This window comes from Trichoderma ghanense (assembly GCF_004382785.1).
Source record: "Trichoderma ghanense strain CCMA-1212 chromosome Unknown scaffold_0, whole genome shotgun sequence".
In the NCBI taxonomy this organism is placed as follows: domain Eukaryota; kingdom Fungi; phylum Ascomycota; class Sordariomycetes; order Hypocreales; family Hypocreaceae; genus Trichoderma; species Trichoderma ghanense.
The window spans coordinates 3,401,403-3,425,154 of NW_027395663.1; the positions used below are offsets into that span (position 1 = coordinate 3,401,403).

The 23,752-nt window shown below is 56.5% G+C and overlaps 10 protein-coding genes across 10 annotated transcripts; 4 read left to right on the forward strand and 6 right to left on the reverse strand.

Annotated features, from left to right (window-relative positions):
- Positions 1-264: 264 nt before the first annotated feature.
- On the reverse strand, positions 265-4,768 carry CCMA1212_001179 (uncharacterized protein; the record flags this gene model as incomplete). Its single annotated transcript, XM_073698613.1, has 3 exons — positions 265-3,039; positions 3,100-3,194; positions 3,250-4,768. The coding sequence occupies 3 exons, from the start codon at positions 4,766-4,768 to the stop codon at positions 265-267; spliced, it is 4,389 nt and encodes a 1,462-aa protein (XP_073563940.1).
- Positions 4,769-7,288: 2,520 nt separating this feature from the next.
- On the forward strand, positions 7,289-9,675 carry CCMA1212_001180 (Protein sly1; the record flags this gene model as incomplete). Its single annotated transcript, XM_073698614.1, has 5 exons — positions 7,289-7,353; positions 7,420-7,636; positions 7,698-8,083; positions 8,143-8,980; positions 9,042-9,675. Exons 1-5 carry the CDS (start codon positions 7,314-7,316, stop codon positions 9,673-9,675), a joined length of 2,115 nt encoding a protein of 704 aa, XP_073563059.1. The 5' UTR covers positions 7,289-7,313.
- Positions 9,676-10,535: 860 nt separating this feature from the next.
- On the forward strand, positions 10,536-11,695 carry CCMA1212_001181 (uncharacterized protein; the record flags this gene model as incomplete). The annotated part of the gene is made up of 2 exons (XM_073698615.1): positions 10,536-10,720; positions 10,810-11,695. 2 exons carry the CDS (start codon positions 10,536-10,538, stop codon positions 11,693-11,695), a joined length of 1,071 nt encoding a protein of 356 aa, XP_073563060.1.
- A 1,113-nt stretch (positions 11,696-12,808) lies between these two features.
- On the reverse strand, positions 12,809-14,309 carry CCMA1212_001182 (Isocitrate dehydrogenase [NADP]; the record flags this gene model as incomplete). Its single annotated transcript, XM_073698616.1, has 3 exons — positions 12,809-13,227; positions 13,304-13,840; positions 13,901-14,309. 3 exons carry the CDS (start codon positions 14,307-14,309, stop codon positions 12,809-12,811), a joined length of 1,365 nt encoding a protein of 454 aa, XP_073563057.1.
- A 763-nt stretch (positions 14,310-15,072) lies between these two features.
- On the forward strand, positions 15,073-16,694 carry CCMA1212_001183 (uncharacterized protein; the record flags this gene model as incomplete). Its single annotated transcript, XM_073698617.1, has 2 exons — positions 15,073-15,089; positions 15,890-16,694. 2 exons carry the CDS (start codon positions 15,073-15,075, stop codon positions 16,692-16,694), a joined length of 822 nt encoding a protein of 273 aa, XP_073563058.1.
- CCMA1212_001184 (putative oxidoreductase) lies at positions 15,882-16,770 on the reverse strand (the record flags this gene model as incomplete). Its single annotated transcript, XM_073698618.1, is given in 2 exon segments — positions 15,882-16,749; positions 16,763-16,770. The coding sequence occupies 2 exon segments, from the start codon at positions 16,768-16,770 to the stop codon at positions 15,882-15,884; spliced, it is 876 nt and encodes a 291-aa protein (XP_073563055.1).
- A 202-nt stretch (positions 16,771-16,972) lies between these two features.
- Positions 16,973-18,856, reverse strand: CCMA1212_001185 (uncharacterized protein; the record flags this gene model as incomplete). The annotated part of the gene is made up of 3 exons (XM_073698619.1): positions 16,973-18,070; positions 18,154-18,699; positions 18,794-18,856. The coding sequence occupies 3 exons, from the start codon at positions 18,854-18,856 to the stop codon at positions 16,973-16,975; spliced, it is 1,707 nt and encodes a 568-aa protein (XP_073563056.1).
- Positions 18,857-19,487: 631 nt separating this feature from the next.
- CCMA1212_001186 (uncharacterized protein) lies at positions 19,488-20,606 on the forward strand (the record flags this gene model as incomplete). Its single annotated transcript, XM_073698620.1, has 1 exon — positions 19,488-20,606. The coding sequence occupies one exon, from the start codon at positions 19,488-19,490 to the stop codon at positions 20,604-20,606; it is 1,119 nt and encodes a 372-aa protein (XP_073563053.1).
- Positions 20,607-21,234: 628 nt separating this feature from the next.
- Positions 21,235-21,417, reverse strand: CCMA1212_001187 (uncharacterized protein; the record flags this gene model as incomplete). Its single annotated transcript, XM_073698621.1, has 1 exon — positions 21,235-21,417. The coding sequence occupies one exon, from the start codon at positions 21,415-21,417 to the stop codon at positions 21,235-21,237; it is 183 nt and encodes a 60-aa protein (XP_073563054.1).
- A 559-nt stretch (positions 21,418-21,976) lies between these two features.
- On the reverse strand, positions 21,977-22,375 carry CCMA1212_001188 (uncharacterized protein; the record flags this gene model as incomplete). Its single annotated transcript, XM_073698622.1, has 1 exon — positions 21,977-22,375. One exon carries the CDS (start codon positions 22,373-22,375, stop codon positions 21,977-21,979), a length of 399 nt encoding a protein of 132 aa, XP_073563061.1.
- Between the last annotated feature and the right edge of the window lie 1,377 nt (positions 22,376-23,752).

The following is a 23,752-nucleotide window of genomic DNA, read 5'->3' on the forward strand; positions in this document are numbered from 1 at the left end:
TGAAAAGAAGAAGAGAAAGAGAAAAGACCTCATATCTAGTATACAGGCATGCAAATTGCGCCCATCTCTTTGCCGGATTCTTGAACCCCCCTGAATACTGTCCGCCGCTCTAAAACGTCAAACGCCAGTCATGTTTTCCAGCATTCCGCTGCCCATAATGAAACGTTTTCGAGCCCCGTGCCCACGCTGCTTGTTTTGCTTTTTCTATGTGTATCAACGCGTAAATCCTTAGAAGAACAAAGTAAAGGGATGAAGAAAAGCCGTTCAGCCGTGTCGAAAGGTGCACTTATCACCTCGAGCACATTTGCCTTGCTGCCAGAAGGTACATGGCTTGGTCCCTATCAGAGCTTTGTTAGCAGGCTTATGGGGCGGCAACGTGCCCTTCTTCTTCCTGCCCTCCTTTCCATGGTCGCCTCTCGGGTTGTCGTTCCGATCCCAGTCGCGATCCCCTCGGTCACCCCGGTCACCCCGGTCGCCACGGTCTCGATCTCCTCGATCGCCGCGCTCGCCTCTGTGGTCATATGATGGAGGCGGCGGCGGCGGAGGCGGCGGCTGCTGGCCTTGTGCCATTTGCGTGAGCATCATGAGCTGCTGGTAAGAGGGGTCGTTCGGGTTCAGGTAACTGGTGAGGTTCGCGGCTTGCATGGCAGCAGCCTGCTGAGGCTGGTTGATGGCTGCGAGAATCGACTGCAGCTGGCCGTCGGGAATCTGGGGCACTGCTGGGGCTGCCGAAGGAAGCTGGGGAATAGCCTGGTGCTGACCGCCCGTCATCTGCTGCAGCAGTGCCATGTACGGAGCATAGCTCTGATGTTGCGCGTATTGCGCCGCCCAGTCTTGTGAGAGGTTGTTGTTCGACGCGGCGGCAGCAGCAGCAGCAGCAGCAATCTTGAGGGCGTTTGCTTCGGCCTCTGCCCGCGCTCGTGCCTCCTCCTCCTTCTTCTGCCTGGCCGCAACCTCCTTGTTGTATCCAAACCACCATTCGCGGACTCTCTCTTGGTCAAACGAAAGCCACTCTGGAGGCGACGTTGCAGGAAACGGTTTCCCAATCAACACCCGCGCGACCTCCTCGATGGCGTTTGCATTAAGTCGTACTGTGGGATCTGTGTAGTTGTAGGGGCGCACGGTGTCCCCGTAGGACATTGGGTTCGCATCTCGCCAAGCCTTGACCTTGTCCGACTGAAGAAGTGCGAGAACAAGTGCCTCTGCTGAGGGTCCCAAGAGGAGCGGCAGTTGAAGCTGCGCCTGCCGGCTCTGCATCAGAGGCACATGCTGGGACGACGACGTTGACGCCGACGCACCGCCCTGAAGCCGGCCCAGAATAGAGTCAAGCTTGCTGGAAGGACTGTTTCTGGCATCGAGCCGCTTCATAGCGGAGCGTAACGCCTCGTCCGGTCCGTACTGCTGCTCGTCTCGCCATCGAAGCTGGATTTCTTCGAACTGAGGGTGTTCGCGGGGTAGATAGGCCGTCTTGGGCTCGTGGTTCGGCGTTGCCGCCTCTGGGAGAGGAGACTTGGGCGTCGCGGGGATGTCGTTGACGTCGGTGTAAATGGCCATCAGCTCTCTCTGCTCCCTCTCCGCGATGCGCTGCTGCTCGTCGGTTGCAAATGTCACCGTGCCGCCACGCGTAACGAAGCTCTTGCTCCGTACGTCGTCGGGGAGCACCGTAAAGTCCGTCGCCACGGGGCCCAGCCAAGGTTGGTAAGGAATGTCATCATCATCCTCATCCTCGTCGACGTTGGCACGCTGCTTGAGAACCATGCCTTCGGAACGGTCATCGGCTGCGTCCCGGATCATGTTGCCCTCTCTGCCCTCGTCTTCTTCATCGTCCTTGTGGAAAATCCTGACTTGCACAAGCTCCTCATCCGACTTCCAATTGACCCTGAGCTTCCTCCGAGCCTCCTTTCGGAGCCGCTTCGCCTTCTCTTCCGGGTCCTCTGGAGTGCTAGACTCCCTCGTTTCTCTGGTCACCGATACAAGAGCCTCGGGCGCTTTGGGCGCGTTGATCGAGTCAAGTAGAGAGGCGATTCCCGACGAGGCGCTCGCGCTTTGCATCGGAGCCGTCTTTGAGGCGTGAGGCTTTGCTTCCACTTTGGTGGCAACCACCTTGCCGGGTTCCGTCTTTGTCGCTGGCTTCTTCGTGTCCACCTTGCTCTTGTCATCGCCGGACGCTGATGGGCTGTCCGCCTCTGACTTGACCGCTGGCTTCGGGACAGGCCGTGCCTTGCCAGGGAGGAGACTCGAAGTAGTCTTGGCAGCAACGATTTTCGATGCGGCTGGTGGATGAATCTTTGGCTGTGCTAGTTTCTTGCTCAGCGAGCTGTTGCCGGGCTCTACCGCAATCTTCTTCACGGTCCGGGAGTCTGCGTCATCTTCTCGGCTCCGCTTGGTAGAGGGTGTATCTGCCGATGGCTTGATGCCAGCTTTCGCTCTGCTCGCCGCAGAAGTCCCGGTGTAGCCCGTCGAGGTATCCGAGTCGGATTTGGTGATTCTCTTCATGCTGGCAGCAATTTCGCGTGCCATCTCTTTGACGTCGTCGTCCCCCTTGTCCTCAAACCTCTTTCGTACCGTTTCAAAGTTTGGTGTCTCGGCAATCTTCTTAGTCATGCGAAAGTGCGTAAAGAGCTCCAGCAGTGCCTTGGGCAACTTGCCAGAGAAGTCGCCGGCCTTGATGGACGCAATCATGGCGTTGACGAGAGAAAGAACCAACTTCTGATGGCCGCCAAGGTTGTCGAGGACGCCATCGTCAGCATGCTCGAGGGTGACGTCGAGGGCCCGATAAAAGGCCTCCTTCTTCTGCTCCGCTTCCTTCTTCAACTCTGCAAGCTCAGCATCGGGGACCTTGTTTTTGATGGCATTGTCCACGTCCAGTTTCGCCTTGTTCATTTCGCTGCGAAGCTTGATGAAGAATTCACCAGCCTGCTGGACTCTTCCAGCGATGAGAGCATTAGTACGAGGAACAGAAGCTTCGATGTGGACAATGCCGATGGCGTCCCAGGCGGCAGCTTCGGTGGGATCAGCTGGGCGGACAGGCGAGCGGATCTATAAAGGGGGTGTCAGCGGTCATCGGAGTCTTCAACTGCGGCATACACAAGCACCTACCGGCTTCGCTCGGTCATCCTCCTGCTCCTTCTTGGCCCTCTTTTCTGCCTTGTTCTTCGAAGCTTCGTCGGACTTGAGTTGCTCCTTGAAGGCATCTGTACGTGGTCAGCATCTCATAACGCTCATGTACACAATAGGGACTCGACATACGTGGATACTCGGTGTACTTGGGCCTTCGTTTGCCCAGGGCCTGCATAGAGCGGTCATATTCGTCCAACAGTTGGCTTGCCTCCGCTCGTCGCTCGTCCAAGCCACCCTTGTCCGCAGACGGCCGGTACTGGGTGCTGAATTTGCCCTGGATCTCACAAGGCAGGTACCCCAACTCGGGAACTGCGGGACGATCGTTGCGCGACGGCAGTGCAATGCAAGGTGACAGCTTGTCGTAGCTCTTGGGTGCCGGAAGCTTGATGGTGCCATCAAACACGAGATGGGGAAGCCCCCTGATGGTGGGATACTTGGTCTGCGCAGCCTTGTTCCGCTTCGCGAACTGGGCGATGAGTTGCGCCTCCTCCGCTGTGGGTACGGGGACAGGTAGGGCTTCGGACTCGTCATCTCTTCTCGCAGTGGTCTCGAGTGGTAGGTCGATCGGATACATCGGTTGTTCTTGAACGACGGGCTCCGGGACACTCTTGGTCACGCGCTTCCTCTTCTTTGTTGCTTCTGTCGCCGGCTGCGCAGTGGTAAGGGCAGCAGCAGCAGGGGGGATGCTGGCGTTGATCTGCGGCTGGGCTGCTGAATACTGGGCAGCAGCAGCAGCAGCAGCACTGCGGGTCGTTGGCATCGCCTGGTGGTTGGAAGAGGGCGCGGGAGGCTGCTGAAGAGCCTGTGTCTGCTGTGCTGGCGTGCCCTGAGGGGGTGTCGTGTAGGCATTCGGCTTCTGCGGTGCATATCCCTGCTGCTGGGTATTGTACTGTGGGTTTGGCTGCTGATAGGCGATGCTGCTATTTAACTGATACTGGTCGCCCTGTCCACCAAGTGCTGGTGAAAAGGCCTGTCCCTGGCGATACGACTGCTGCTGTTGGTGTTGTACCGGCGCTGGCTGGCCCGGTTGTCCGAACCGGTGGCCCTGAGGGAAGCTTCCATGAGAGTTATCAAACTGCTGGACGGGAGTGTGGCTTCCTTGACGAGCTGGCTGGGACACCTGCTGCAGCTGGCCGTTGTACGGGACCGTCGCATCGTAGAGCTGCTCGTTTTGGGGGGCGAATTGGAATTCATGTTGCGTGAATGCTTGTGAGGCGGCATGCGGATGGCCCTGAACCTGTCCCATGTGGCCCATTCCATCGCCGCCCAGGTTGACCTTTGACTGGTGCCCATACAAGTCGGGGTGGATATTACTAAAGGCAGGGTCCATCACATCGGGGCTCGCCTGCGAGAACTGCTGATTCATTGAAAGAGCGCCATGGCCAGCATGGAACGGGGTTTGGCTGGGAGCCGCAGAGTGAAGGCCCCCGGCGAGGAAGGCATTTCCCTGGTGAGGCGTCTCGAAGAAGCCGGAGGCTGATGGGTCCGGCTGGTTCAAGTGCGAGTAAGAGGCCTGCTCGGCTGCCGGCTGTGGCCACGCCTGGCTGGGATCGAACTGGTTGCCTTGGTTGGGATATGCGAAGCCCGACTGCCACGAGTTGTGCCCATCAGTCGCACCGTTTTGGCCGGAACCAGACCAGGACTGCATCTTGGCCACCTCAAGCTGGTAAGTGGTACAGGCAGCAGCACACGCAAATCATAGAAAACAGGGCGAGTGGGCGGGTATCTGATCACTAGGGCTATCGACAATCCATCAGCAACCGAAGATGTCACTTGTTTGTTTATTCCCAGACACCCGCAGCAAAACAAAGGGAAGCTCTGGGCTGTGGATGTGACGTCGATGCAGGAAACGCGAGTTGCGAATGTCGCGTGGGTTCAGGTTGTGGCTGTGGCGTTCATGCACAAGAGCTGCAGGGCGGCTGGATGAGGCGGTGCAGGCAGAGGACGATGTACTCACCCGGAGAGCGGACGTGCGGCGGTACTTGCGGCAAGCCACTCGGTGTCGGACGGCAGATTGTCGGCAGAGGTCGGCGCAGGGCGCTAGTACGGAACAGGGCAAGCTTGCATGGACAAGGGGCGGTAGGGCGACAGATTTCAAGTTGTTCCCTAGAGACAGATTCTGCAGAGGAAAAAAGAGGGCGGGTTAGCACTGATAGTCGAAGGAGTGAAAATGTGAGGTGAGATGAAAATGACTGTGGCCGCTCAATGAAAAGAACAAAGTAAGAAAAAAAAAGCGACAAGAATTGCTGCAGCTGGCATGAAATCGTTGAGCTGCGCAGAGGCATCAGCCAATGTGTGTGAGCATCCATGGATGATGGGAGACTGGCTGTCTGTGCATGTACTTTGTACCGGACAGGACAGACGGAGGTGGAGCGCCATTCGCTAAGGCCAAAGATCGGCAAGCAAACAGAAGACATGTGCGCTGCCTCATGGCGGACAAAGACCAGACCAGCCGGATTAGGGACGAAAGAAGAACAGCTGCGTAGTATCGAAGGAAAAGTATTGGTGGATAGTCTTCGATGAGAATTGCTTTTGTCCCTGGGCCTTTTCCTCTCGCGTTCGTAGTTTCTTTTTCTTTTTCTTTTTCTTTTTCCCATGATTGTAACATAGAGAGTTGCCGGCTGGAGTTGCTGCTGGACGGGTTCGGGATCAACCAGGCCTGGGCCGATCCCTGTTGCGACAGACTGAGGCCAAATTTCGCCCCAAAAGCCTCCAAAGTCTCGCCGCCACGACGGCCCAAAGTTGGGCGACGCGTTATTGGCAACCGGCCGATGGGCTGCGACAAGGCGCAACAACACGGCCGGGTACTTTAATCGCCAGGCCGACACATCGCGGTCCTTCGCATGTAGACCGGCGCGGCCATGATGCAAACACGGCCACGGCTGAACGCTGGGGCGACAACAGCTTCCAACCAACTGTGACGCCCTCTTTGGCGGCTGGGAGCTCCCTGATTATTACAGAGAAGCAGGCGACCAGTTCCACCACCATTCAAAGACCGAGGCAGCGCAAGTCGCTTTGCTCAACGTCTCGCATTTTAATGGTAACAAAAGGATTATAGAGAGCGCGGCCCCATGCATCTGATTGATCATGGCCTGTCACGCGATACAGAAGAGGCCGCTCCCACGTCGTGGCCACGCCAACGCCAGAGGCTTGCAGTGCAGAGGCAGAAAAACAGGCTGAGGATCAGAAGGGAGGGGGATTCGCACGCCGAGAGGTAGGTAGTTTCCGGGAAAAGGGAGGGCTAGATGAGGGGATTGGGTGAGGAGGTGGGCATACCCTGCGGCTGCCGCGTCAATGGCAGCAGAATTAATGTCCCTGATCACAGCCTACTCTGTACTCTGTAGAAACAGAAACTTCATGGCCCCTTTCCCAGCAGGTTGTTTACAGTAATATCCGAGGCGAACACGAACACGTAGCTCGCCGTCTGCCAGAATCGTGCAGCGAGGCACCGGGACACGAAAGGCGGCGGAAAACAACAAAAGAATTGATGTCGCAGACGCAATCAGACGCGATTTTGCTGGGCTGTCGAGGCGCGCGAGGTCTAGACACGCCCGGTTGTTGATGGCGTCGAGATGCCGGCTTGTCGCAACCTGAACGGGAGACGGGAGAGATGTTGGAGGAGCGTTGACGATGCCTGTAAAAAAAACAGGTCCAGGTCGTGTTTGACAGTACGAAGTACGAGCCCGGCTGACGCCCCAGAAGTCAGGCACCAACGCGACCGGAACCGGGGGCATGTCATAGCTCCACCCGCAAATGGCCGGCCATTCAGTCGGTCCGTGACACCCAGCCGTTCGCTAGAGCACAGCTTCAGCGCCTGGCCCGCCTGTGGGTTTAGCGGGAGGTGCAGTGAGTGAGTGACCTGCTGGGGGGTCATACATAAGGTACCTTTAGTGGTAGAGCTCTGTTTCGCAGCAGTTGGACATTTGGGGGGGCAACTCGATATCGTGGCCTCAAGCTCAGACTGTGCTTCAACCACCGGCGCATTTCACCGTTTGGCTCTCCTTTCCTATCTTTCTGTGCCGGACGATCACATGCGCATGTTCACCAGCGATTACTTTGCGCTCTGATTCAGTGGCGGAGCAGCGAGCGACTCGGCACTGCGTCTAGGTTGCCCCCAGCATCGACACCTATCGACCGAAATCATACACAAACATACTTCGTACCTCAGCCGACAACTCCAGCTTCCTCCGGCCATGGCGTCCAAATCAAACTCTCTGCGGGATCGCCAGATAGGTAAGAATGTCTGCATACTCATAAGCTGTGTGCGGTGAGCCAATGCTGAGACCCTCGTGCCCGCAGCCTCGCTCAAAAAGATCCTCAACCTCAACGAGACCGTCGAGTCGAGCGAGACCGAAGAGGCCCATTCCAACGGACTGCTGGCCCCCGTCGCCCCCATTCTCGACGCCGAAGGGAATCCTATCTGGAAAGTCCTCGTCTTTGACGACCTTGGCAGGGATGTCATCAGCAGTGTTATGCGCGTCAGCGATCTACGCTCTATGGGAGTGACGATGCACATGTTCGTTGCACATGTTTGATGTCCACGGACGATGCAAGACAGTCTAACATGCGATACGTAGGCACATCGGCACGCCGCGATATCCCATACCCGACGTTCCAGTCATCTATCTGCTCGAGCCGAATGCGCGGAACCTACAGCTCATGACGGAGGACCTACAAAAGGGACTGTACTCACCAGCCTACATCAACTTCCTGTCGTCCATCCCCCGAGTCTTGCTGGAGGAATTTGCGTCACAGACAGCTGAGGCTGGAACCTCAGACAAGATTGCGCAGCTGTATGACCAATATCTAAACTTCATAGTCGCCGAGCCGGACCTCTTCAGCCTGGGGATGCAAAACGAGCACACGTACTGGGCTCTCAACAGCGCAAAGACGAGCGACGCCGAGCTGGATGCGGTGGTGGATAGGATCGTCAGCGGCCTCTTTAGCGTTGTGGTGACAATGGGTAAGTCGAGCGCAGTTGCGTCTATCGCGAGGCGCCGTGTGTTGACATGTCATTGCTAGGCGCCATCCCCATCATCCGCTGCCCCAAGGGTGCCGCTGCCGAGATGGTTGCGGTACGCCTCGACCGCAAGTTGCGCGATCATATCCTCAACTCGAAAGATAACCTGTTTTCCACCCCGCGGCCATCGGCCGGCACGCCAAGCTCCAGGCCTGTGCTGATCCTCCTCGACCGAAACGTGGACTTGATACCCATGCTGTCGCACTCATGGACATACCAGTCCCTCGTTCACGATGTCCTCTCCATCAAACTCAACCGCATCACAATCGAGACGCCCGTCGACGAGAGCAACCCCGCCAAGGGCAAATCAAAGAAGGGCTACGACTTGACCGCCAACGATTTCTTCTGGATGAAGAATGCTGGAGTACCATTCCCGCAGGTGGCGGAGGATATCGACGCAGAGCTCACCAAGTACAAGGAGGAAACGGCTGCAATTACCAAGACGACGGGAGTATCGAGCTTGGAAGACTTGCAAAACGATACGAGTGCCAGCGCGCAGCACCTCAAGGCCGCGATAACATTGCTACCGGAGATGCGGGAGCGCAAGAGCATATTGGACATGCACATGAACATCCTGGCGGCGCTATTATCAGGCATCAAGGATCGGCAACTGGACAACTACTTCCAGACGGAAGAGAACGTCATGAAGCAAACGAGGGCCCAGATTCTGGAAATCATCAAGGACGAGAACAAGGGCAACGACCCTACAGATAAGCTGCGGCTGTTTATCATTTGGTTCCTGAGTACGGAGCAGGAGGTCGGGCGGGCGGACTTTGAAGCGTTCGAGAAGGCCCTTGAAGCGGCGGGTGCAGACGTTTCCTCACTGCCTTATATCCGACAGTGAGTTGCAGATGAACCTTGTCATCATGATTGTGCGGCCCCTTTGCTAACGATGAATCAGGGTACGGGCCACTACGAAGATGACACAACTGACAACCATCAACAACAACTCCAACCAGCAGGCGGCCTCGTCCGACCTGTTTGGACGATTCTCTTCCATCTCATCCCGCCTCACGGACCGCCTCAAAGAGACGGGCGTCCCGTCTGGCCTGACATCGAATTTCGATTCTCTCATCAGTGGAGTCAAGAACTTCTTACCAGCGGATCGTGATCTCACGATTACCAAGATTGTCGAGTCCATCATGGAGCCTTCAACGGCCTCGTCCTCGGCAATAGCCAAGACGGAGAACTACCTGTACTTTGACCCTCGCTCCGCCAATGCGCGAGGCACCATGCCTCCCCCGAGCGCCATCCGGTCAGGGGGGGCGGGGAGCGCACCGGGTGGGCTGCCAGGCTCTCAGGGGACTGGCCAGGCTGCCAGCTTCGGCCAGCGGCGGCAGGGCTTCAGCGAGGCAATCGTCTTTACCGTTGGCGGTGGCAGCATGGAGGAATACGGAAACCTGCACGAGTGGGTGAGCAGGACAAGCGGCGACCGGGCACGCAAGCGGGTGGTGTATGGCAGCACGGAGATGATTAACGCCGGGCAGTTTATCCGAGAGGAGCTGGAGAGGCTGGGCAAGGAGGTCTCGTCGTAGTGAGGGCGTGAGACTCATGGCGACAGAAGGGAGAGGGGATCAAAATATCAATATCAAAAATATCAAAAATCCAAAGTCAAGGCGAAGGATTCGCTCTCATGATTCGGGTTAAGCGTACTGTCCTGAGTAGGTCGAGGATCGCGGATCAGCATAATGGTGGATGAAATAGAAGAGCCAAACAGGAAAAGAAACGAAATGGCTCAAAGCACAGTTGCAATACATTGAATAATCCATATAATCCATATGTGACCTCGTCTCGGATTGCTCGTGCAACATCCACGAAATGCAACTTTGGCTTGATTCTCCGTTTGCTTCGTCTTCCACCAAGCATGACTTTACCCTGTAGCCAAAGTTTAGCTGGTGGTGGAATCAAATGTCTCCTGTCCAGTTAGTGCTGGCACAGGCCCTAGGAAGAAGCTACGACGCTCAGCCTCAGCGCCAACCTTCAGCGCGTCAAGCCCGAACAAGAGAAAAAAAAGCTCCGTCGACATCACGCGGCGCCCCTTTGCCCTTCTCCAACATCAGCCTCTTTTTCGCCAATCTGCCACTTCTTCTTCTCCATCCTTCGCTTCCGCCTGTTCTTCTTCCTTCTCGCCCTTCGTCCTCTTCCTCTTCCTCCTCTTCCCGCAATGCGATAAACCATCTCTCTCTTTCTCTCTCCCACTCTTCAATCGCCGATATCGTCATCAACACGCCTCACTCTTCTCACCAATCCGCTACATACTCCCATCTCCCTCGTGCCACATCGCGCAGCAATTGTTCCCTCGACATTCCATGCCCCGGAATCGCGCATTCCGCCGCCCCCCGACTTCACGATAGCTTCATCAATCCTGCCCATCCACCCCCATCCGGCCGCCGCGATGGCTGACTCCCCAGCCAAAGCCGACGGCGGCTCCGAGCGGAGGTCGGCAGGCTACAAGTCGTGGAAGAAGAAGTACCGCAAGATGCGCATCGTCTTTGACAACAAGATGCACGAGTGCGAGGAGCTGCACAAGCAGGAGGCCAAGGCTGCCAACACGGTCAAGCGCCTGGCCATTGAGAACGAGTACGTCCACACGTCATTCTTGCCGTCCATCAGCATTATCGCGAGAAGAGAAGAATCGTGAATCTAACCAATCTATTGTCATTCCGCAGCCGATTGCTCGACCTTCTTCTCGAAGTCAACAATTCTCCGCAGATCCCTCCAGACCGGCAGATAGACCTGTCGCTCAAGCCTCCGTCAGCCGAGGGAGCGCTCTGCCTGCCCATCGACCGCGACCACAGCAAGGACAAGGAGGCGGCCATGAAGAAGCTGGAACAGCTGCTCAACGACATCCCCCATTCGACCTACGGCTCGGCCAAAGAGTCCAATCCGGCGTTCCTGGCCGACCTGGGCGCCCCCGATGGCGAGCCCCATCCCGCCCACTTCCTCTCTGCCGACGACATCGACGACTACATCTACCTCATCGACAGTGGCATCGACCCCGACTCGCCCTTGCCCACCATGGCGCCGCTCGCCCATCCCAGTGCCCGCCCTCCGTCCAACCCTCAGACCAAAAATCCTACTAGTGTCACGAATTGGCTGCGGAAGCATGCGCCCAAGATCTTCCTCCAAGACGGCGAGACGCATGGCGACGGCGACGACGAGGCAGCGGGCACGGGCGCGGGCGGAGGCAGCAGCCACGCCAGCGCGCGCAAGGCTCGCATCGGCGCAAAGGGGGATCGCAGCGGCGGCAAAGGCGGCAGCAAGGCCAAGAAGCCCAGCGCTGCGTCCAAGGCCAGTGCGGCGGCGGCGGCGGCAGCAGCAGCAGCAGCAGCAGAGCGCGGCGACGGCGACGCCAGCATGGACGACGACGGCGACTTTGGGGCGACGCCTGCGACGGCCCGCAATAGCAAGCGCAAGAGGGAGGACGACGGCGGATACAAGCCTAGAGGGTCGTCGAGCCGGCCGTCCAAGAAGAAGCGCAAGAGCGACGTCGAGGCGACGCCCACGGCCCGCAAGTCCAAGAAGGATGCTGCGGCGGGTAGCAAGGACGACTAGAGTGACGACGATGCTGGCTCGCAGAAATCCCTTTGCGTCATTATGTGGCCAGATCTGGGGTGATGGTTGTTCGTCCATCTTGGTGACATGCACCATTCTGAGACGGCTATGCTGCGGCGGAGTTTCATGGGTCTCTTGTTCTTGCTTGTCGCTGAACAACAATTGAAATCTACCTCCTTATTTTTATCTGCGCATCTGGGCTCTGATGACAAGTCCTTGATAGGGCGGTCGGGAGGCTCAAGAGATGTCGAGACTGCGATGACGCTGGTTTTTCATCCCACTTCGAAGAAGCAAACGAAGAAACAACCCCTGTTTACGTCGAGCAATTGCAGGAACGGGTCAACGGAAAGGGGTGTTTAATGGAAAATCATAGGATTAGGCGGCTGTGTGCTGGTGGCTGGAATCCCCTCCTCTTTGGGGACTTTTTTTCGTTTCGGGATTTGTATTAACGCGCGGTCTTTGATGCCGCTCTCTTTTGTGTCGCGGTTTGTTTGATGTGGGTGGTAATAGATGTAGGTTATGTACTTTAGCAACCGCAGTTCGAGAGTGACGAGAGAGATCAAGTATGTGTGCATTAAGACGTTGTTCATGTGTGATGGTATCAGACAGGCATTCGTGATGGCAGCCTATATTCTCACCCCCCATGATCTGTAAAGTCAGATAAGGCGTAACCTCTACAAGAGGAGCTTGTGCTTGCTTCAAGGACGCCATCTCTTCATTGTAGACACGCTTCAAAGAAACGACCAGCTCCTTGAATAGATGAGAAAAGACGATTCTATGTATATGAGCAACTCTATAGGATATATAGCAGCAGTACTTTAAATACATAGTGGTATACAATGCCAATGCGTTTGCCAACTTCACCACCAACCCTTTCGTTTTACACAACGCCCCATCTCACTCATAGAATAGAAGCCTTCCTGCTTTGGATCCCCAGGCATATAGCTGTATTGAAGCAGAAGTATGGAGGAATTTGGCGTTGCAAAATCCCCATACAGAAAGGCAAAGACCCCTTTTCTAATTCTTTGAACACAACTTTCAAGAGAAACGTGTCCAACAGTCTTCTTCTTTTCGTTTTTTTTTTTTCCCGTCAGGCATCTCTAGCTAAAGCACCTACTGCTTCAGCGTAGCCTTCAACCTCTTCTCAACGGCATCCAGGTACTCATTCGTCGTGACGTAATCCCCGCGACCCGTCTTGCCGCACGCCAGCGCGAGATCCTTGGTCATGATGCCGTCCGCATCGACCGTGTCGACGCACGCCTTCTCGAGCGCCTCGGCAAACTCGACCAGCTCGGGCGTGCCGTCGAGCTTGCCGCGCTGGATCAGGCCGCGCGTCCAGGCGAAGATGGAGGCGATCGGGTTCGTGCTCGTCTCGCGGCCCTTTTGGTGCTCGCGGTAGTGGCGCGTGACGGTGCCGTGGGCGGCCTCGGACTCGAACGTCTTGCCGTCGGGGGTGATGAGGACCGAGGTCATGAGGCCCAGGGAGCCGAAGCCCTGGGCGACAATGTCGGACTGGACGTCGCCGTCGTAGTCTACAAAGTGCAAAGTCAGTCATCATGAAGAAAGCCATGGATTTATGTAAAAAAGGGGGGAGGGAGGGGGGCCTACTCTTGAGAGCCATAATGTAGCCGCCGGTGCTCTTGATCATCTGGGCAACCATGTCGTCAATGAGGCGGTGCTCGTACCAGATGCCCTTGGCCTCAAACTCGGCCTTGTACTGCGTGTCGTAGAGCTCCTGGAAGATGTCCTTGAAGCGGCCGTCGTACTTCTTGAGGATGGTGTTCTTGGTGCTCATGTACAGCGGCAGCTTCTTGTCGAGCGCCAGCTTGAACGAGGCGTGGGCGAAGCCGGTGATGGACTCGTCCGTGTTGTACTGCGTCTGGGCCACGCCGCCGCCCTGCTTGAACTGGAAGACCTCAATCTCCTCGGGCTTGCCGCCCTCCGGGGTGAAGACCATGGACAGCTTGCCCGGGCCGGGCAGGACGCGGTCCTTGGCGCGGTACTGGTCGCCGAAGGCGTGGCGGCCGATGATGATGGGCTGCTTCCAGCCGGGGACGAGGCGCGGGATGCGAGGGATGACAATGGGCTCGCGGAAGACGGTGCCGCCGAGGGCGTTGCGGATGGTGCCGTTGGGAGAGAGCCACACTGGAGTAAAACAAGTCAGAAAGGGGGGGTTTTCGTAGCATCAGGGGTTGCAAGACTCACTCTGCTTGAGGTTAAACTCCTTGACGCGGGCCTCGTCAGGGGTGATGGTGGCGCACTTGACGCCGACAGAGTACTTCTTGATGGCCTCGGCGGCGTCGAGCGTGACCTGGTCGTTGGTCTGGTCGCGGTACTCGAGCCCCAGGTCGTAGTACTTGAGGTCGATGTCGAGGTAGGGGAAGATGAAGCGCTCCTTGATGCTCTTCCAGATGATGCGCGTCATCTCGTCGCCGTCCAGCTCGACGACGGGGTTCTTGACCCTGATCTTGCTGGCGGTGGCCATGTTGCGGGCAGACAGAGCGGCGATGGAGAGCGTCTGGACGGCGCCGAAGGAGGAGGGCCGGAGAGGCTGGAGGGGGCGGAGGGCGGCGCGGCGGGAGAGGGAGGCGAGGAGGCGAGGAGCAGCACTCATGATGGACGACTTTTGCTATGAAGAAGTTACGGAGAGATTGGGTTGTTGTTGTAGCTGGAGCGTGGTAGAGAGATGCCGACGAGTCAAGTGTCCGTGGGCTGGAGCCGATAGCGGGAGGGTGGGTGTAATAGCCGATGGAGGAGGGTCTCAGGCTAGATGGAGTCCTCCTTCAAGACTCTTTTTCACGGTCCGTATGAGCCCGTCCTGGAGTCTTTTGTCTTGATTCCGTCTCGCAACAGCGTGAATATCAGGAACAAGACCGAATCGCAGTTGAGCGTCAACAGGTGGCGAAGCGCGAGGAGGCAGAGCAGACGAGAACCGATGCGATGCGATGCGCCTTTGGCGGACGAGGGTGGATGGTGGGGTGAAGCGGATCGGAGAACGCGCGGGGACCCGACCGGAGATCGACTGGATGCAACGCTGAGCGGATTTTTCCTGCTCTTTATTCTTGAGGAAGAGAGACTGGGGGAGAGACGGGGGGTTTATATGGTTCAAGGAATGACACAGACGAGGCCGGGAAGAAGGAGAAAGATGTAATACACACGAGATTGTGAGAGCGAGGGGAAAAAAAAGTAGAGGCAATCGTCGGTTGTTATCAATCTAGTCGGTATCGATAGCATCACGGCGCCGAACAACGGAGCTGTAAGACCCATGCAGTTGAAGTCGAACATGGCGATGAGATGCTGGTATTCTCTACACAAATCTGATCTACTTTCAGTTCTCTCAAGAATTGCATTGTGAACATTATAGAGTCCATTGCATCATGTACAACTCGGAAAAGTGAGTGTTTTCGTTTCTCTCTCTCACTCTCTGTGTGTCTGATACGAAGGTGCATCAGACACATTAAACAGGCATGTCTTGAGCCTCCCCCACAGTTGGAGCACTCGATCCACTGCAAGGGCCCGGATATTACTAACGCCACGAGATTTTATTACGGGCTTCCAGCCGAGCAGGCTGCATGACAGGCCGTAGCTCTGCGCTGCATTATCTTGATCGACGCCGATGTAGGAGCTGCTCCCGTTACTCAGTCACTGAATGGCCAAGGGTTCTTATGAGTATACTGAACAGGCAGTAACAAGGTAAATAGCATGCTCAAGTATGTAGGATACCCGTGAATATAACTTCGTCGTGGTTGCAACTGAGGACATCATGTCTTCTCTCCAACTTGACCATCTTCTCCTCCCCGCGCATCATCACACGTCAAGGCACAGCATCCCTTTACCCGGACTCAGCCGCGCAACCATGAAATAGCCAACTGCTGTAACGGGACACATCCAAAGCGCAGTTCGTGCGGGGTTCGTCGAATGAGGAGGCCAAAACGCATCAGAGTCCAGGAATTGGAGACGCAGCGACGCAACACTCGCTCGCATTTCTCCTTCTCCGCACTCTCTCCATGTAAAGGGGAAACACTCTCTGCGGCAGCTTGACTAAATCATATGTCCTTGCTGTAATCCCTCATTGTCGTCATCTGCCTCGGCTTGACATGATGCCGTACTCTCCTTCTCTCCTCCACAACCCCCAAAACACAAACATCATCAACCCTCTTCTCCATAACCCGCGTATCCTCGTTCATCACTCAGGATACACCATCTTCCTCGTAACCCCCCCATCAACAACCATCTCCACCCCCGTCACGCCCTCATTCTCAACCAAATACACCACCGCCCTCGCCACGTCCTCCGCCCTGCCCACCCGCCCCGTGAGCTGCCACCGCATGTCCTCCTCGCTCAGCCCGTCCTCCCACCGTATCCCCTTCTCGTCCGCCTCGCGACACTCGTCCTGCACGTGGATCCACCCCGGCAGCACCGCGCTCACCCGCACCCCGTCCCTCGCCAGCGACACCGCCATGCTCTGCGCCAGCCCCAGCAGCCCGGCCTTGGTCGCCGAGTAAGGCTCGTTGTCCGGCTCGCTCATGACGGCCCGCGTCGACGACATGTGCACCACGCAGCCCCGCGCCGCCCGCAGCATGTCCAGGCACGCCTGCGTCACCAGCATCGGCCCCGTCAGGTTCGTCTCGATGCTCCGGTTCCACTCGTCCAGCGTCATGTCCGCCAGCCGCGTCCCGCCCACGCCGCCCGTGTACGCCGCATTGTTCACCAGGCAGTCCAGCCGGCTGCCGAACAGCCCGTCCGCCTGCCGCGCCGCCTCTCGGACCTCCTGCGGCAGCCGCACGTCGCACAGCGCGGCGTCAAAGTCGTGCCCGCGCCGGTGAGTCTTGCCGAGGACGCTCGCCGTGTGCTCCAGCTCCGTCTTGTTGCTGTCGATGAGGAAGACGCGGTGGCCCGACTGCAGCAGGATCCGCGACAGGCCGCGGCCGATGCCCCGCCCGGCTCCGGTGATGAGGAACGTCTTTGGGCCCGGCGCCATTGTCGTGAGGATGGGTGACTTGAGGTGGAAAGTGAGCGAGAGAAAGATGAAGTTGAAGCAAGCTTTTGATCCGCTCCCCCGCTTACATGTGCATGGCTTGCTGTCAACCCCATTTCACGCGTGGCCGATGATGTCACGGGCCATGGCGGACAACTGCCCCCTTGATGACATGTGCTTTTGCATCTCAATGGCTGCATCCAACCTACTTGGGGTATGTGACTGATCCATCGTACAGTTGCTGGATTTTTGTGTATCATCTCGTCTCAATGAGCGTGTACTGTCATCTCTAGAGCAACTCAAATGTCAAATATATCCCCAATGCCCTGCCCTCCCCCTCTCCGCACATCCACAATGTCCAGCCTCCATCCCTCCCAGTGCTTCAGCGACCTCTTAATCTCCTTGATCCTCTCTATCCGCCTCTTGGACTCTTCTTCGTGTGCCTTGCGGAATGCTTCTTCGTCGAATTCTACATCGTCGTCGTCCAGCAGATCATCATCGCCTCCTCCGGCAAGGGCGTTTAAGCCATGCGCGATGAACTCGCCAATGCCCCCGGCTGTCGACCCCCTCTTGCGTGTAGGGGCGTGATTGTTCCCTGAGAGATCCACGTCGTCGAAGCCGGGACTAGTGGCTTCCATCTCACGCCGTCTCTCGATCCACGCGCCGCTGCGAAGCTCGTGAATCTCCGCCTCGAGGCTGCGAATCCTCTTCTCCAGCTTGCGTCTGCCCTCGTCTTCCAGCTCGTCCACGCCCTCGTCGTCGAGGCCGCCACCGCCATCCGTCGACTTACGACTGGCAAGCTTGGCGTTTTCGCTCTCTAGCTTCTCAACCTTGGACCGCAGCTCCTGCACCTCACTCTCTGCCTTTTCCTTGTCCTTTCTCAGAGCTTGCGATCGTGCATCTTGCTCCTTGTGCAGCGTGGTCAATGCCGCCACCTTCTTCTCCAGCGCTTCGACCTTCTTCTCCAGCTCTTCCTTTGCCTTCTTCGTCTCTTCCAGCTCGCGTTCCAGCGTCTTCGCCTTGGTCTCTGCGCTGGTGCGCTCGCTGCCTTCGCGAACCGCCTTTTCCGTTGTGCGCTCGAGGTTCTTCTTCACGTCTTGCAGTTCACGCTGGGCTTTGCCGGCTGCGGCTTCTGCGCGCGCCACCTTGTCTTCCAGCGCGGCAATCTGTTCCTTCTCCGACGACGCGCCGCTCTCCTGGCGTTCAACACGAGCCTTGAGCTTGGAAATTTCAATCTCCATCGACTCGATGGTTGTTGATTTGGCATCAAGCTCAGCTTGGAGCGACGGAGGAGAGGCGCTTATTGACACCGATTGACGATGAGCATGACCAGAGTTCCGTGACACTTGCTGCTGTAGTTGGGAGTTTTGGCGTTGTAGAGACGCAATCTCGTCCTTCTGCAGCATCGTTAGTACAAGAGAGTTTACACATGCGGAACAACGTAGGGAGTGATCCTGCTACTCCTCTTTTCAACACATACCAGCTTCTCTGTTTGGTCATCCTTGCCGCCCTTAGTGTCAGATTCGCGCAGGTCGGCCAGCTCTTCCTCCGCCTTCTTCCACCTCTTCTCCGAGTCGGACGCATCCTTGGTGAGACGCTTGTTCTCCTTCTCTAGCTCTTCTATCCTGGCCACATGCTTTCTGTAGATGTCGGCGGCCGTGTCGCCGCCCTCGGGGTTGAATGGTCCGGGTGACATGGGCCCAGGGCCTGCAGTCGAGCCGGCGCGGAAAGACGTGGATCTGAGCTTTGATTGTTGCGCAAGGGATGGCGTCTCGGCTGGTGGCGACTCGACGGCCTTGTCTTCTGCGTCTTCCTCTGCCTTTAACTCCTCGCCGACTGTGTTGTCCTCGGCAGGTTTGTCCTCGGCAGGCTTGTCATCTTCGGCAGGTTTGTCGTCCTTGACGTCGGGCTCGGTCGGCTGGGGCTGCTCTGAGGTGTCTTCTGCGGCGTCGGGAGCGGAGGCCTCAGCTTCGGCTTTGGTCTCCGATTTCACCCCCTTCTTCTTTTTCTTCTTCAATTGCTCGACCTGGAGAAGCCTATGTTAGCATCGCAAACACCTTGATGGATGAGATCCAAGGCTCCTGTATGTCCAGTGCCTGGGGACGAGGTGGGATTCTCACGCGCTTCTTGGCGGCCGCAATCTTCTCCTGCTTCTGGCGCTCCTGTTCTGCTGCGTCCGCCATTGTCGATTGGAAGAGGCGACAATAAGCTGTTATGAGTCGTGCAGATGCTTCCTGAGCTGTTGACGAGACGCGGTTCTGCTGCCCTTGTATCTGGCGGGACCTTCGTCATAGGTGGCCAGTGTTTGAAAGCCATACAGTGTAAACAACACACAGTATCGTCGCATACTGTGTTGTGCATTGAGGGAGAGGAAGTTCACTGCTCGACCGACCGCCATCGCAATATCGACAATTATATCGTTCCATCTCACAAATCTCAGCAGAATGGCTTTCGATTCAACTTTATTTTTCTCACGTGGAATAAATCTGAACACATACTTACAGTAGCATTGGCAGCTGTCCTAAGCCTCTGGTACTTGGAAGTTCTCGACAGTTCTGTTCATGGATGATGCAGGTTCAATGGTTGCTCCTCCCTCGCGATACCAACCTGCATGTTGCAGTTTCTTCACTTCAAGATCGCTACTCGCCAAATTTGCATCATCCCCATCCTCATCGTATTCGCTTTCCAGCCTCATGATTTCTTCATCTTTCCTTCTTCCCATCTCATCTTTTGGCCGTCATCTCCAGCAGCATCACCTCTCCATTTAGACAGGTTCCAGATACTCTTCTCTCTCTGTCCATCAGCAGCTTCAACATGAACTGGATGGGAGGCAATCTCTCTCGGCATCGCCGCGGAAAAGGCTGGAAAGAGGAAATGGCTCGCCAGAAAGAGTATTTTGCCAAGGCACGCTCTCGACAGCGTCAGCAAGAACAATCACGACCCTCCGTCACCCTGTCTGCGGCTGATTTTGTACCTAACTACACGTCCCCGGCAAAGAAACCGACCGCAAGCCTACAAGGAGCTGAAGCAAGTCCTTCATCGATGCTGTGCGACGAACCTGTACCAGCTGCTCCCGAGGTCTTGACAAGCCTGGGAGACTGGCCGAAGATTCCGCAAAGGGACGTCCCTAAACTGCCAATAGCTTTTCCATTGGGAGACAATGATAGACCGCCCCTGTCGGAGCAGGCAGGAAGGGACCGCTCTATAGGTGCTTCTGGCCCAGAGGCCGGATTCCGGAGGCTCCTCAGGAGCATTGATTCTGCCGGAACCGAAATGCCGAGACGTCCAGCCTTGCAGTCCAGGAGAGAAAGGGAATATTCGACCATTTTCAGGCATACCTCCGAGCGGCAGCAGCGACTGGGAGGGTCTTCAGGCCATCGCAAGTCATCGGGAGGCGGCAGGCCGAGAGACAATAGGAAGAGAAAGCTGAGGCAGGCCACGCCTTCACCCAGGTCCATCAGAATACGAGTGGGCAGCCGGGACTATCGATGGAGCAAGTCGAGGAATTCCATTGAGACCCCCGCTTATTATGGCCAACGCTCGCCGACGCAAATCACAGCACCCGAAAACCCGAGGAGCAGAATGCAGTCGGTGGATGTGAACGGTACACCTCATCTCATCGACGAGGGTCTGACAGGCTCCTCTTCGTCAAGTAGCTACCCACCACTGTCGTCTCCTTGCAGGAGTCGAGCATCTCGTCTTCGAGAGCTTCACAATTCGACAAGCCACATTATCGGACCAACTTCAGCAGAGTTTGAACGCCCACTTCCGGATTATGATTGCGGATCAGCACCAAAGTCACCATCATCAGCGCCATCAGCATCCGATATTGACTCTACGGATAGCACAGCCGTCCAAGCCAGCGATGACGGACACATGCCGGAGTCTGAGATGGATGAAGAGCGCATATGGAGGCAATGGCTGGAGGGATAGCGGCTCCGTGCTAAGAAAAAGAAGACAAGGCAGTCGGCACTGTCCGGCTTTGACTTTGTCGAAGGATTCTCGAAAATATCCGCTCGTGCCTCGTAGCAGCTCAAGGATTGGCAACCACTCAGTTGCCGATGCAGACTCGCAGATTCGATCCCAAGAGGACATGTTGACGGAGAAATTATTCGACATCAGCGTATCATATGCCATTTCGAAGCATATAGCCGAGATGGTGGACAAGCAACAGCATCAGCTTCGGGGGAGGGGATAATACGGAATACCACATGTGAAGGGGACGAGGCCCCACACGATGTTGAAAAACACAACTGCCGAAGTTTTAGTGCGGTCAGAGCTGCAAAGGCGACGACGACGTGCTCGGATATGAGCAGCTAATCAAAGGGGTGGGGGGTTCAAGGGATTGAGCCGCCGCTGTGAAGCTGCAGGGTGAAGCTTGGTGAGAATCTGGTCCCCGGGACCGATGGGATGCTCATTTGGCACCGGACGGACAAGAGACAAAAGCGCGATACAAGAACGCTTTCGCGGTCCGGCCGGAGCTGGCTGGTGGAGTCTTGTGGGCAGCTCGAGCTCCAGCTCAGACAAGCCAGGACACGTGCCGTTGACCGCGGTTCCGGCGTCAGAGCCCCGGCAGCACGCTGTCATCCACCTCAATCCGTGCGTGTCTGGCCGGAGGAATCCCCGTGCCGAAGCTGCGTGCGCTGATGGCGACATGCTCGCCTGGTGGTGGCAGCCAGGGCCTTGTCCCAGCCAGGCGAGGCCAGGTGAGGAGCATGGCTTCCACGAGCGGATCCCACCACATCGCGCTGGAGGCGGCAGCCCCCGCAGTTGTGCTGTGAAGCTATCACTAGCCACGCTGAAAGCCACCATGTGTTGCCGAAATCATGGATGGGACGTCAGTTCTCTCTACCCACCCTTATCTATCATCTTTCTTTTCTTGAAAGCGTTAAGACGAGGCGGAAGATGTGGTGAGCAATGTCACTGCACACGCTGTTGCCATGTGTATGTGCGTGTGCATGCTCGCCATCGAGCGGCGTGGGAGTGCGTGTTGGTGCTTTGGTTGCAAGCTTCTACTTCTATGCAGGAATTCCCAAGGCTCTGCGTTTGCATCACGATCTGCTACAGAGTCTTCCGGACACACTTGCCTTACGACCGGGAGAAGGGCAGGACTGCTGCAGCGAGACACTTTCAGAAGGAACTTTGCTGGCCTATCCTGTGCCGTATCACAAATGTTGTTCTTCAGCTCCCAGGCCCGGCCAACAGGGCCTGGATGCATGCCGCCTACGACGAGAGCCTAACAGCCTCACTTTCGCAGCAAGCCAGCCAAGCAGCCACGATGTAAGAGGCGGCCTTGGCTCAACCTAAGGACGGAGAAACAGAGAGTTTGAAGGCTTCAATCTGAGGAAGTCTAGATTGTGCCGTGGGAGGCACGCCGCTGACCCCGTGGTGCAGGGCCATGCGGCTATCACGCAGCGTGTAACGGCCGGCTCAAAGTCTGTTTGCAGGGGAGGCGCCAGCGAATATGCTCGAGATGGACTAGTCGACAGGTCAACGGGGAGAGTCCGCGACGATTGGAGGAAGGAGTCGTGTCCGCTGTTTGTTTGAATCGACATGGCGCACAAGGATGACTCGCAAGGTACGAGCACAAGGCAAAGACACCTCATGATGAACGGCAGCGGTGCCGTCTGATAACCGAAAGGCTCTCGCATCTCACTAGCAAACTTCAATAGAGCCGTCTGAAGATGCTCCGGGGCCCCCATTTTTCGCGCCAATGCTACCCCAGCACCATGTTAGCCGCCACTCTCTGAACCGAGCCGATACGATTTCGTCAGGTCTCATCGCATCATTTGCGTACTATTTCCCTAAAGGTGAGATGTGATCGCGCAGCTCGTTGGGCCTGGTATCATTTGCATGAGCTCTTGCCGTCATCCTGAGTACAAGGGACATCTTTTGATGGGAAAATGGAGTCACAGAAAAAGGTACCATCGTGAAAAGGTGGAGGGGGGAGGAAGGGTGGTGGGGAGGCCGGAGTGGAGGTGAAGAAACTGGCAATGCGATAGGTATGAGACGCAGATACATAACTGGGAATAGGATCAAGAACTTTTTGCCTCGCCAGACGCCCAACTCCAACCTAAAGACAAACGCAACTGCCGAAAGGACGTTGGCCCCATTGAGTCGACCAATACAAACGAATCGCAATTGGCAGAAAGAACAAGGCTCAAGTTCTCAAACTATGCTTCCCTCTTTTTCTTGAGGTCTCACTTCCTCATCTCAGACCTTGCCCGAAAAGCGAAAAACCACATGAAGCCCCGGATCGTAATTGGCGGCCAATAGGACGCCGCCTCCCCCTCCACCAGCCCCAAGACCTCGAAAAGTGTGTGTGTGTGAGTGTGTGTGAGTTGAGTAGTTGGTGTGCGAGTTGCTCGTGCCTTGTGGACAAAACTGTGCGCCACCACCACTTTTGATGAAGAAAGAAACGCAACGGCGTCCAAGTCACGCACACCTCCTGACGAGAGCTCGCGCTCCCGAAGCTGCCAGCTCAACGCTATGGATGCGAGCCTTTTCGTTCATGATCCCTGCTCTTCTTCCCTTATACCTGGTGGTATCTCGTACTTTTTGTGCCCTTCGTAAATGCAAGTACGACGGTACGGATACCTTATGCAGGTGTGCCGTTTCCCTCCAGGCTCTCGGCCAGCCCGCTTTTGCCTGATGACAGTGTCATCATGGGGTAGGGCGAGGTAGAAAGCAGCCCGAGGTTGTAATGGATGTTTCCCTTTACCTAGATGGTGAAAGCTCGGCAGTTGAGCCACAGGAGGGGAAGTCAACCAGTGGGTGAAGTTCGACCGGCTCAGCCACTGGTTGTTTGGCGCTCGCTCACAACTTGAAGCTAGGCCCGAGCCTGGTTGGCGTAGCTGAAGGAGTACAGTACTGAGCAAGTAGCTCCACGCACTTCCATCTCGGACAAGAGAGAACTTGATAACTCTGGTATTTGGGAGCTAACTGCTACCTGCCACACAAAGGTAGCTTTTCCTGTAACTATGGTATCATTGGGGTTTGGCCTGCAGGAGAGGAAGAGCAAAAGAGAAACAGAAGAAACCACAGGCTAATGCTGATATGGAACGTGTTGAGCAGACCCC